Genomic DNA, 12,207 nt, shown 5'->3' with positions numbered 1-12,207 from the left:
TTTTAAACAGAAAATTATAAAGATTATCATGTCATAGAACCAAATCTACTTTTTCTTTATCTAGCTTTCTTCCTTCCACTTTGTGCATATGGAAGTTTCTGATATCCATGGCAACTATTTAAATTCGTGTTTTATGCACTTTAAGGAGAGCGGCGAGGAAAGGTCATATGGAAGATACTAATATTGCTTACTGATATGTAGCATCTCTTGTCATGTATTAGCAATGCAGGAAACTAATGAAGCAAGGTAGAGAAAAGAAGCATGCTTAACAGTATGAACAATCCCAAACTAATAGTTAGTGACACCAACTGTTGAGTCATGTGTATTATTCTGAAGTTAGCATATTTATTACAAGCATTTGGAAATGGATCCGCACCATACATTTCTGTCTTTAGATCTACATCTTAGAAGAAAACTAACTCAGATTTATTCTATAAATGTTAGGCAAAGACTCTAAATCTTATGCAAGGACTAACAGAAATGGTATGGACTTTTGCTTCTATAAATTTTCCATGGATTAAGTCGGATAGTAATTGAACATAACTCCTAGCGCAAAGCTTCCATGTTCCTAAACTATTTTTCCCATCATTGTAATCAACTATGTTCATATTTTCCTTTCTTTTCATGTCCTTTTTCTTTCTTCTTATATCAATCTCTCAGCTTGATGATGAATTACAGGGTGTGATCTGAAATCTTGATGATAAAACATATATACAATCAAATCTAGAAACCGATTTGCATAGAAACTATTTTGTTAAAAGATTCTAAACTTAAATATATCTCAATTATTTATTTATTTTTAAGCAAAAGGCACTCCAGCTGCATCAAGCACAGCTATTGCTTACACTTGAACAAATTGCAAGAGAAAAGATCAGTACTCTATAAGTTCAATATAGTTCACTCAACTATTTTTTCCATGTAATAGTAAGTTCAAATCTCTTACCGATTGGATGGGAAATATTTGAGACAATAACAGATTTTCCATCCACAATAGCTCTCATATTTGTATTTATTTCGTCCTCCCCACTACCGTGAACAGAAAGAGTGGTGCCAGGGGAAATTTCATTGGAATGTTTAAAAGAAGATTGCAGTCCCAAAACTGTAACCTTCTGCAGAGTCCATCCCTTCCTAATTGCAAACTTCCCCATCTGGACGTCTGATCTGAGCCGGAGACTTTCCTCTTCAACATTTGCATGGAACTTCACAAAGCTCGATTTGCCATTCTTCAACTTCATTTCCAAATCATATCCGTTGTCCAGAAATAACTCCCCATTTGCTTCCATCCTGCTGCCCATTGCAATCACCAAACTGAATGGGCTTTTTCTCGCTTCTCTAGTTGTCATTGCCATTTCTTGCATAGGCAATATAGTCCCTTCATATACGTGAACATTGATGGTATCTAACGGAGCTTGAAGCCTTACATATGAACCCCTTTCCATCTGTATAGAATCTGAAAAATTAAACAGACTGTACCAAGTCCCCTTTGGAAAATAAGCATCTACAATCCTTGCTCCTTCCTTCAGAACAGGGGAGACTAGAACCCCATTTCCCAAAAGAAACTGGGTACTGATTCCCAATGTGTTAGTATCTTGCGGGAATGCGAAAAAAAGAGGCCTTGCCATTGGAGATCCTTTGGCATGGGCTTCAAAAGATAATGTGTATATGTATGGAAGAAGACGGTATCTCAAACCTAATGCCTTCCTTGCAGATTCTGTGACCGACTTCCATAAGTAGAGCTCTCGACGAACTGTACCGATTGCAGAATGATCTCTAGCAAAAGGATAAAATGCACCAAGTTGAATCCATCTATTGCAGAGTTCTTCTGTTGTGTCTCCTGCAAAGCCACAGATATCAGCACCCACCATGGGGATTCCAAACAATCCAAAATTTAGAATTGTCGGTATGGAGTACCAGAGATCATCCCATGTTGCAGCATTATCCCCTGTCCAATGTGCGGCATGGACTCCAGATCCAACAAAGGTAGAACGGGTCAGTACGAAGGGTCTCTTGTTTATTACTGATCTCAGTGCCTTGTTGGTCATAATGGCCTCTGAGAGCCCATATAGATTATGTGCATTGTATTCCAAGACACCATTATAATGTACTGCACTGGCAGCCATAGTTTTGTTTCCCAATGGCCTGAGAATTCCAGAATTGTTGATTTTGAAGGGAGGATCGTCCCATTTTGTGGCATTGGCATCATTGCACGCTAGACAACATTCTGTCTGTGAGTCTTTTCTCGGGCAATTCCCAGATTTTGGCAAGGAACATGTAATTCCACTGCAAAAGTTGGAAACCTCATTCATATCAAGCCAAAGGCCATCAAATGGAATTGTGCTGTGAAAATCTGAGATTTCTTTAGTCCAAAAAGATTGTGTCTTGGGGTTCATAAAATCTGGGAAGTGCACTGGGCCTGGCCATACTTGTGCAAGGTAAGGAACACCTGCTTGTTTCACAAAAATGTCCTCTCTCATCCCTCTTTGAAAAGTCTTGTACGTTTCATCTACGGCTATTCCTGCACATTTTAAACAAATGCACGGAGGCCATTACAATGTGGCTTTTTATATGGGTACATAAATAAAGATGCTTCAAAACACATTTGCAATTAACAATTAACACATCATATCATACAATTAACAATTGTCAAGCAGTCAAGTTTCACCATAGCATGGGGTTAGTTCATGATAAAGAGCAAAATTCAGAAATACCTGGATCAACAATGAGAACATATTTCTGGCCATTAACATGGATCTGTTCAATAAACTCTTTCATTTCTTTCTCAGGGAAATTCACAGGGTCCAGAGTAAAATCCTTGAAGTCATCCATATAATCAATGTCTGTCCAAATAACTTCTAGAGGGAGTTTTGCTGCTGCATAACCAGCTACAACGGATTTGACATCTGTAATGTTTTTATAACCATATCTACACTGGTGAAAACCTGTACAATAGAATACCTATACACATAATCAGATTACAAATGATCATCAATTCGAAGATGCAACTTCATACTCAAATTAGTTAAGAAATATGTCCTACCACTAGTCGAAATTAACAGATTTATTTCTACCACTAACACTCGTACAATCTAATGTACGGAAAATTATGTGTTGCTCTCGGTAATTTATAGAATTTATTGCTATTGCAGCCAATCGGATGGAGGCTAATATTCTAGACTCTAACCATTCATTTAGTCCAACACTCAAGGTTTCCATCAATTTAATTGAATTTAAAACCTTCAGTATTTTCTGAATCCTCTGATTTAGGATCTTAGCATGCTATGATTTTTCTCCAGACAGATGCAGGTTTAAGTTAAAATGTAAGCATCCACTACCTTCAGGAAATTAGATGAACTAGGAATTTGTTTCTAGCACATAGATTCATATGTACAGTTTTGCCTAGTTTTTGCTGGTTGACCCTCAAGACCCTTAGGTTGAACTGATGATCCTCTTTTATGTTTTTATAAATAAAATCCTGTTCTAATTACTTTTAAGTCATTCTATATTTTGCTTTCATTTCCCCTCACAAACATCAGGTTTCTGCTAATATGAAATGCAATCCTTGTATAAGCATTACCTAAAACTACAATTTAGAAATCTCATTAGAAGCCTATTCACAATTTGATGCTACTGCACTTTCTTTACAAGAACAGAGAAACAAAGCATATCAATGTTTACAAAGAAGAAAGTATACGTGGGCGTAGTTGTCAGTGAGGAGTCATGAATTTTACCTAGAAAGCCGATCCTTTTGCTTAGATTCTTATACTTCTGAAAAAATTATATGGATTATTTGGGGTGCAGGAATAAAATTTATGCAAATGTAAATCTTTCAATATTACAAACCTAGATTCTATGCATCGTCTCTTCGAAGTTTGAAATCTGACATGAAGTTTCATGGAGAAGGAGTGCGAATAATGGAAATGTAAATATAACGATATTACAAACCTGGATCCTGTGCATCTTCTCTTCAAAGTTCAAAATCCGACCTAAGGTTTCAGCAAGCCTCTCAAACCCTCTAGGAGCCATGGTCTCTTGCCAATGAGGATTTTATTCAAGATGACCCAGGTTTTAAGGTTAATACAGTCTAGCACAAACAGCTATGTGCACTTTACATGGTGTAGAAACAAAGGGCAATTGCAATGATAAAAGTTTGAGATATGAGGTTAATGCAGTCAAATGGCCATTTGCCTGGTCACAAGGTGGATTGCAATCTTTTAACAAGTCCTGGGGTTATTTGCTATTGTTTTTGGATTCAATTGTGTAACTTTTTTTACTATTGTTTCTGAATTTGATTGTGTAACAAGTCCTGAGGTTAATTTGTTTAACCATAAAGATTTAAGACTAAGGAAAAATGGTCATGTAGTTGTATGGAGACAGATTTTAATCATGATAATCCAGGAACTGTGAGTTTAATATGGTTGTGATAGTGCAGGAAGTGCTACTGAAATAGGGCCAGCTGCAAAAGCACTAATTAAAGTTTCTGATATTATGAAAGTGATAAATGAAAAGCTTTATGAAGAAAAAGTATGAAAATAATTACCAAAAGACCAGTATGGCATTGGGGCAGGACGACCCACCAGACCAGTGTACTGCTGAACAACAGAGAGTGGAGAAGGGCCAGAGAAGAAATAGAAGTCTAAAACTCCCCCAATGACTCTGTATGTCAAATAGTTACCCCCATAATCAACATCCATACCATTACTATTCAGCAAAAGAACTCCATGCGCAGCACCGCCTGCTCTTACATCCATATAAAATGGATGAGACCCATACAAATCCAGATACAAATTCACACTTCCAATATCTGCAGTCCAAAGAGTATGGTGACTTTCATTCTTGCCCAAACGAAACCCACGCCGTGTGCTCTCTCCCAACCCATACAGAGAAGCATTCCAAGGAAGAACAGTAGAAACCTCCAAGTACTGGTCTTTGAACACCATGTTACCAAATGGATAAGCATTTCCTGGATGTTGTGCAGTGGAATTGAAAAGGACTTCTCCATTGGAACGCCTAGTAACTGCAAAGCCAAATGGATTTTTGGTGTATGAAAACTTCAAATCAGGTTCCTTCTGCTTAGCAATTCCATCACCATCATTGTTTCTGGCTACCAATTCTCTTGGGACTTCCCACCTCTCCTTATCAGCATCAGTAATATAAACCCTCAAGCGATTATGTGATTCATACCTGGAAAGGCTCCAAAGCGTTAACCATAACCATACAGTATATGAAATCTTAAAATAAAAGAGTTAAAAAGGGATTGGAGAACTCATTAGATACCAAAAAAAGAAGACAATTTTTAGAAACCAAGGACAATCTGATACAGGTAAGTTCGAAATTTCTAAACAAAGACAACCTAGTAGAGCTTGGAGAATTGAGTTTGAAACGAAACTCCTCACAAAATTGGCTCAAACAAGTAGTGACAATTTGGAAGTTGGAACAGGAAAATCTTGAAGTAAAACAGTAAAAACAATGCTTGGGGGATTGGTTCATTTCAAAATTAGCTATCAAGAAACAACTGTTAAACAGAGAGATGCACGTCCATGGATCATACGGCATAAAAGATCATGCCATACCCACTCAATGGATTGGCAAAGATGAGGGAGATTTCATTTACTATGGAAGGGATAGGAAACTCTTAAAATCAAACCCAACAAATAGATACAAAGTGATAGGGCTTACAAATCAATTTGACAGATCTGATGACCATTAAAGAGATTGAAGAGGTACAGGGAAATCCCATTCAGTGGCGAGAGAGCCTTCGGGTGCTATCATGGCCATTCACACCTGTAAGACCAGGCTGAGGTTTCGCAAAGGATAAATTGGAAGCTCACAACAGCAAATAGGTTTCTTGCTAATGAAAATTAGTGTGCACCAGCGATCAAAGAAGGCCAGTGAGGCTGAAAAAAAAATATATAGCTGAAAATCATTAATGCGGAGTCTTATGTACAAAGAAATAGCAAAATCCACGCCGAAAAGCTCAAAAAATTGAGATATCATAATATTTCAATGCAGCTAAGATGTACTCTGCTTAACTGATAATGCTTACCTGACTATCAATAGGAGATTTTGGATATCTGGGCCATAAACAGAACTGTTGTCCATTAGCTGCAGATGGGCTGTGAAGGATCTTCCATCTAGGAATTCTCTGACTGAATTCAGGGCATATCCTCTTCCAAGAGCCTTGCAGCCAAGAGGATGACATAAAACTAACAAGAATGCCAGAGATAACAGTAAAATTGTGCTTGGCAGAGCAATAGAAGAAGGCATATTGGATGCAATATGAAATCCTGAGCTGTAGTAAACGGCATAGAATGAATTACTCTGTATAAAAACTATCCATTACAACTTAAACCGAAGCTCATATGCAAAGAATGTCGAACAGGTATATAAGGGATGCCCAGTTTTGGGTGGATTGGAGTGATGAGAGGGAAGTTATTTGTAGTCAAGGCTGAGGTCAATATACCATTTCCAAGGATACTTTGATTTGGATAAAAGGCACATGGTCTTTATATCCGAATCAAAAGGCCCAACTCAGTGGACAATGACTCATACGATTTGATAAGAGCAACTTGCAGTTGGAAAGTTAGCATTCACGGTTCCAATAATAGAATAATAAAAACTGTAATTTTTTTTTCAAGTGCAGAACCTAGGGACTGCGACTTCTTATTTTAACATAATATAGAGTTCTTTATATATTTCAGGTGTATAATATAGGGACTGTAATCAGGTAGTGGCTATGCAGCCATGAAAACGGTATTCTTGGCTTAACATCTTACAACTTTTAGAAAATAAACCGAGTGTTACCCACATAACGGTTTTCTAGCTGCGTAGCGCTGCCTTTTAAACAGAGTAAAAGTAGTTTGTATTTTCCAGATGTGTAATCTTGGCACTGTATTTGTCAAATAGATAATATTAGAGTACAAGTTGTTTGTATTTTTCAGGTCTATAATCTAAGGACAGGTTGTCTGTATTTTTCAGATGTATAATCTAGGGACAGTAATTGTAATTTTAAGGAATAATATTAAAATGAAAGTTATTTGAAGGTTTTGAGGTTTATAAATACTAGATATTTACACTTTGAGAACCCTATTGAATCTGAGCCATCCACTAACTTATTCACATAATCTAATCCATTGATTTTCTCTTGATCTTAGAACCTCTACTGATGCAGGAGCATCTTGCATGGGAAATTTATTGAAAAAATAAAAAATAAAAATTTGAAAACAAAAAAATAGACAAAAAAAATTTAAAAAAAATAATAATTTTGGAGGAGAGAGAAAGTGACGAAAATTAGAGGAGAAATAATTAAAAAAATAAAAAAGGAGAAAAGGAGAAATTTTTATTTTCGAGGTGCATAGGTGGCATAATAGAAAAAAATAAAAATAAATGGTTGTCATTCCATTTATCGAGGTGTGTGAGAAGAATTTTAGAAAGTTATGAATATTGTAGAAAGTTTTGGAAGTTGTAGAAGGTTGTGGAAGAATTCTAGAAGGTTGTGGATAAGTCATGCATGGGGTGGTAAGTGCCTATTTAAGCAAGGCATATGAGCATTTCTAAATCAAGCTCAAGGAGAAGCTTGAGAAGTGAAAGCTCAAGAGAAAGCTTGAGGAGTAGAAGCTCAAAGAGTAGCTTGAGAAGTGGAAGCTTGAGGAGTAGCTTGAGAAGAAGCTTGAGAAGTAGAAGCTTTGGAAGGAAAGCTTGGAAAGTTTCAAGGTGTAAAAGAGAGGAGAAAGTGAAGAGTGAATTTTCTTGAGTCTGTGGACAGAGCGCCGAATGTGAGGCAGTTTACAGCAGGATTGTGATGGACTTGTGAGTGTGTAGACAGAGCGTCGAATGTGAGGCAGTTTACACTTGGATCTTGGATAAGGTTGGAGAAGAGCTAGTGACTGCGGTTTAGAAATAAGGAGGTTGCTTGGTGGCTTGCGAGCATAAGTTGAGATTTTGGAGGTTTCTACCAGAGTGTGGATTTCAACTAGCTTAGGTTTGGATTGGATCTTGAGAGATCTTGCAGACATTTTATTGTAATTGCTATTGGATTTTCAAGTATAATAAAATTGTCTTCATATTGTTACAGTCTTAGTTGTGAGTTGGTAGGGTGGTGTGGCCCTTTGTCAGTGGTATCAGAGTGTACCTTCATCAGTGGTATCAGAGCGCGTCTTCATCAAGTGGTATCAGAGCGGCCCTACATTAGTGGTATCAGAGTAGGAGTTCTTGAGTGTACAAGCAGATCGCCAAAGTGTGAGGCAGTTTGTACCAGGACCTTGGTTGGGTGAAGTTTATCAGAGCAAGAGTTCCTGAGTGTACAAGCAGATCGCCGAAGTGTGAGGTAGTTTGTACCAAGACCTTGGTTGGGTGAAGTTTATCAGAGCGTACCTTCATCAAAACTAGTGGATTGCAAATCCGTTGTCCTAGACTTGTGATGTGGTTCCTGATTGTTCGTGCGAGGTGGCAGGTTGCAATCTGACTTGTAAACAACTCAAAGTTGTCACAAGGAGTGTGGGAAGGATTTGTTGCAGAGGGTTTACGAAGATATTGGGAGATGGCTCTGAGAGGATTGGACCCTAAGATGATTGCGAAAATCCATGATATAGTGGAGAGGAATTTTTCTAAGATGTTTTCTCGGTTGGATGCTAGATTGGCTGATCAAGCTAAGAAGGTCAAGGTGGAAGAGGATGGTTTTTCTGATCAGTTTGTGGAGCTTGATGCAGAACCTGTAGAGAAAATAGAGGTTGTTGCTGAGGATATTCCTAACCTTGTTGATGTTAGGATGGAGGTTGGTTTTCATGATCAGTTGGTTGAGTTTGACATGGAGATTATGGAGCACTCGGTCGTGGATGATCCGGTTGTTGTTGGAGGTGAGTTATGTATTGCAGAGCATCTTGTTGTGAGCAATGAGGTTGCTAGTGTTGAGCGTTTGGCATGTGTTGATGGAGATCTACATGTGGCTGTTGATGTGGGGTTTGTTGCTACGAGTGTGAATTCACTAGTTGCTGATGTGAATGGGAGTTTGGTAATGAAGCATTATGTTTGGTTTGTTTCTGAGGGTGAGCATGTTGATTGGATAGTTGAGATGCTAGTGTTTGATAAAGTAATGCAGATGTGGAAGATTTGCATGGTGGTTTTGTTGTCCCTGTTGAGGTGGAAACCTTTGGTGAAGATGAAGATCTTTTTTGGTGTCAAAGTGTGGGACACACTTTTCTATCTACCGGGGGAGTCTGATGCAGAAGCATCTTGCATGGGAAAATTATTGAAAAAAAAAAAAAAAATTTTGGAAGAGAGAGAAAGTGACAAAAATTAGAGGAGAAATAATAAAAAAAATAAAAAAGGAGAAATTTTTATTTTCGAGGTGCATAGGTGGCATAATAGAAAAAAAATAAAAATAAATGGTTGTCATTCCATTTATCGAGGTGTGTGAGAAGAATTCTAGAAAGTTATGAATATTGTAGAAAGTTTTGGAAGTTGTAGAAGGTTGTGGAAGAATTCTAGAAGATTGTGGATAAGTCATGCATGGGGTGGTAAGTGCCTATTTAAGCAAGGCATATGAGCATTTCTAAATCAAGCTCAAGGAGACGCTTGAGAAGTGAAAGCTCAAGGGGAAGCTTGAGGAGTAGAAGCTCAAGGAGTAGCTTGAGAAGTGGAAGCTCAAGGAGTAGCTTGAGAAGTGGAAGCTTGAGGAGGAGTAGCTTGAGAAGGAGAAGCTTGAGAAGTAGAAGCTTTGGAAGGAAAGCTTGGAAAGTTTCAAGGTGTGAAAGAGAGGAGAAAGTGAAGAGTGAGTTTTCCTAAGTCTGTGGACAGAGCACCGAATGTGAGGCAGTTTACAGTAGAATTGTGATGGACTTGTGAGTGTGTAGACAGAGCATTGAATGTAAGGCAATTTACACTTGGATCTTGGATAAGGTTGGAGAAGAGCTAGTGACTGCGGTTTAGAAACAAGGAGGTTGCTTGGTGGCTTGCGAGCATAAGTTGAGATTTTGGAGGTTTCTACCAGAGTGTGGATTTGGACTAGCTTAGGTTTGGATTGGATCTTGAGAGATCTTGCAGACATGTTATTGTAATTGCTATTGGATTTTCAAGTATAATAAAATTGTCTTCATATTGTTGCATTCTTGGTTGTGAGTTGGTAGGGTGGTATGGCCCTTTGTCAGTGGTATCAGAGCGTACCTTCGTCAGTGGTATCAGAGTGCGTCTTCATCAAGTGGTATCAAAGCGGCCCTTCATTATCTACCCTCATCCAATCTCCTCTTGCCACTTGTAGATGTCATCTCTTGCGCATTCAACGGGTAGCATGTATTTTATACTGTGGAACTTCTAAATACATCCTTATATACATCTATCAAACTAAAAATATATAAATCCATAATCATCCAATTCATGTCATCAACAATTCAATATTACGTTGTTGAATTGTGAGCACACATAAAAAAAAAACAAGTTTCAAGAGTGGCTAAGTACTTGAGCAATATGTAGTAAAAATAATTATAAAATTTTAATTACAAACATTTTTTTTCTTTAGTTTTAGCAAGAACATATTGCCTAGCTACTCTTATAAGTAGAAATAATAAGTGTCATATAATGACTTAGTACTTGCTGTTAGTAGAAATTTAGTTTTCATTTGATAAATTTATTATAGTATATAGAATATTATATTTATAAAAAAAAATATTTAATATTTTATAAATCACATTATTAAAAATATAATTCTTAAAAAACTATCTAAAAAGTTAAAATGATTCATCCAATCAAGAAAAGTATTTTATAAAAAAATATAAAGTTAAAAATCTTACCTTTTTAAACTACAATCACGAGTTAACTTAAATGCAAAAAGTATTTACAACAGTACTAATAATATTTTAAAAATTATAGTCTTTTTAATTAACAAAAAATTAAATTTCTTTAGTTACAATAATTTAAATAAATCTAAAATAGTCTCAAATATCTACAATACTTATTAAAATAGATTATTGATAATTAAAATTAAATAGTAATATCATTTATATTAAACTTAATTTTTAATACTTAAATAAATCTATATGATTTTATATAAATATAATTTTTAATTTTTTATAAAACATTATCATGTGTAAAACTCATTAAAAATTATAAGTCAAATAGTTTCGAATATAACTACTATAATGTGTAAGTTGCTAAGTATAAGGCAACAATGACGAGTCATGGTGAGAGAAGATTTAAAAAGTAAAAATTGAATTTCAACATTCATATCGATATATAAGAGTCTAATTGAACCTACCAATCAAAAATTTGTCATCTATTTTTTAAAAATCGGTAATAGAAACAAGAAAGACTAAATTTTAATTGGTATATCAAAGTTTATTTAATAACATAACCTTACAAATTCAAAATGTGTCACAATAGTACTTAGCCTATGGCAAGTACTAATAAGATAGAATCACTCAATGTGTACAACTAAGATGATTTTAATTGCATACTTTAAATTTTAATAGAGTTATTAATACCTAATCTAAGTTTTTATAGCTAATCGCATTGATCAATTTAATTATTTCAATTTGTGTATTCAATCACAATTCCACTACGCACAATGTTTAGTATTTTAATGTTCCTCATTAGCATTTGGATCATGCAAAGAGTAATATTTAAGCTTTATTGCATCCTTAGTGAAGGATAAACAATACCTTCCCACCAAATTAGGTAGCTCCATCTAGAGTATAGTAGACTCCCTCACTAATAGGGGGTGTATATTGATGTAAACTACTCTCTAAATGTGTTATCTTGCTTACATCACTTCTCTATTTTATTATGCATGTGTTTACTTTTGTCTTACATGATTGGTTTTACTTATATTTCATATTCATGTATGTTGCAATCCTCTTTCTTTGTATCTTCTATTATCTTATGTTAAGTATGTTGTGAACCTTATTCACCTTGTCTTCTATATGTTATATTTTGCTTTTGTCTTTTTCCAAGTTGATTAATACCATTTTTCTTCTAAGCATTATATTCTAACATGTTTTATCAGACTTCTTTTTATGTGTTATGTTCAATGCCTCTTTTCATGTTCCTTTAATATCATTTATCTCCTAAAATTAGGGATATTGACATGTAGATTTTTTATCCTATCTTCACAATAAAACATTGATGGTTATCTTATGGATCATACACTCAAATACTAACATCTTTTTTTCATACTAACAAGTCTACATACTTCTAAAAGTTTGCATGCTCATTTATCAT

At 35.8% G+C, this 12,207-nt stretch overlaps 1 protein-coding gene across 1 annotated transcript; it reads right to left on the bottom strand.

Annotated features, from left to right (window-relative positions):
- Nucleotides 1-762: 762 nt before the first annotated feature.
- Nucleotides 763-6,568, bottom strand: LOC149528587 (alpha-xylosidase 1-like). Its single transcript, XM_089808720.1, has 4 exons — nucleotides 6,044-6,568; nucleotides 4,538-5,181; nucleotides 2,709-2,939; nucleotides 763-2,515 (listed from the first exon to the last, which is right to left on the bottom strand). The coding sequence occupies exons 1-4, from the start codon at nucleotides 6,262-6,264 to the stop codon at nucleotides 906-908; spliced, it is 2,706 nt and encodes a 901-aa protein (XP_089664846.1). The 5' UTR covers nucleotides 6,265-6,568; the 3' UTR covers nucleotides 763-905.
- Between the last annotated feature and the right edge of the window lie 5,639 nt (nucleotides 6,569-12,207).

This window comes from Cupressus sempervirens, chromosome 11 (genome assembly GCF_028749045.1).
Source record: "Cupressus sempervirens isolate cs-2001-9-10 chromosome 11, ASM2874904v1, whole genome shotgun sequence".
Lineage (NCBI taxonomy): Eukaryota > Viridiplantae > Streptophyta > Pinopsida > Cupressales > Cupressaceae > Cupressus > Cupressus sempervirens.
Note: the sequence above shows the minus strand (reverse complement) of the source record. Positions and strands in the feature narration are given on the sequence as shown.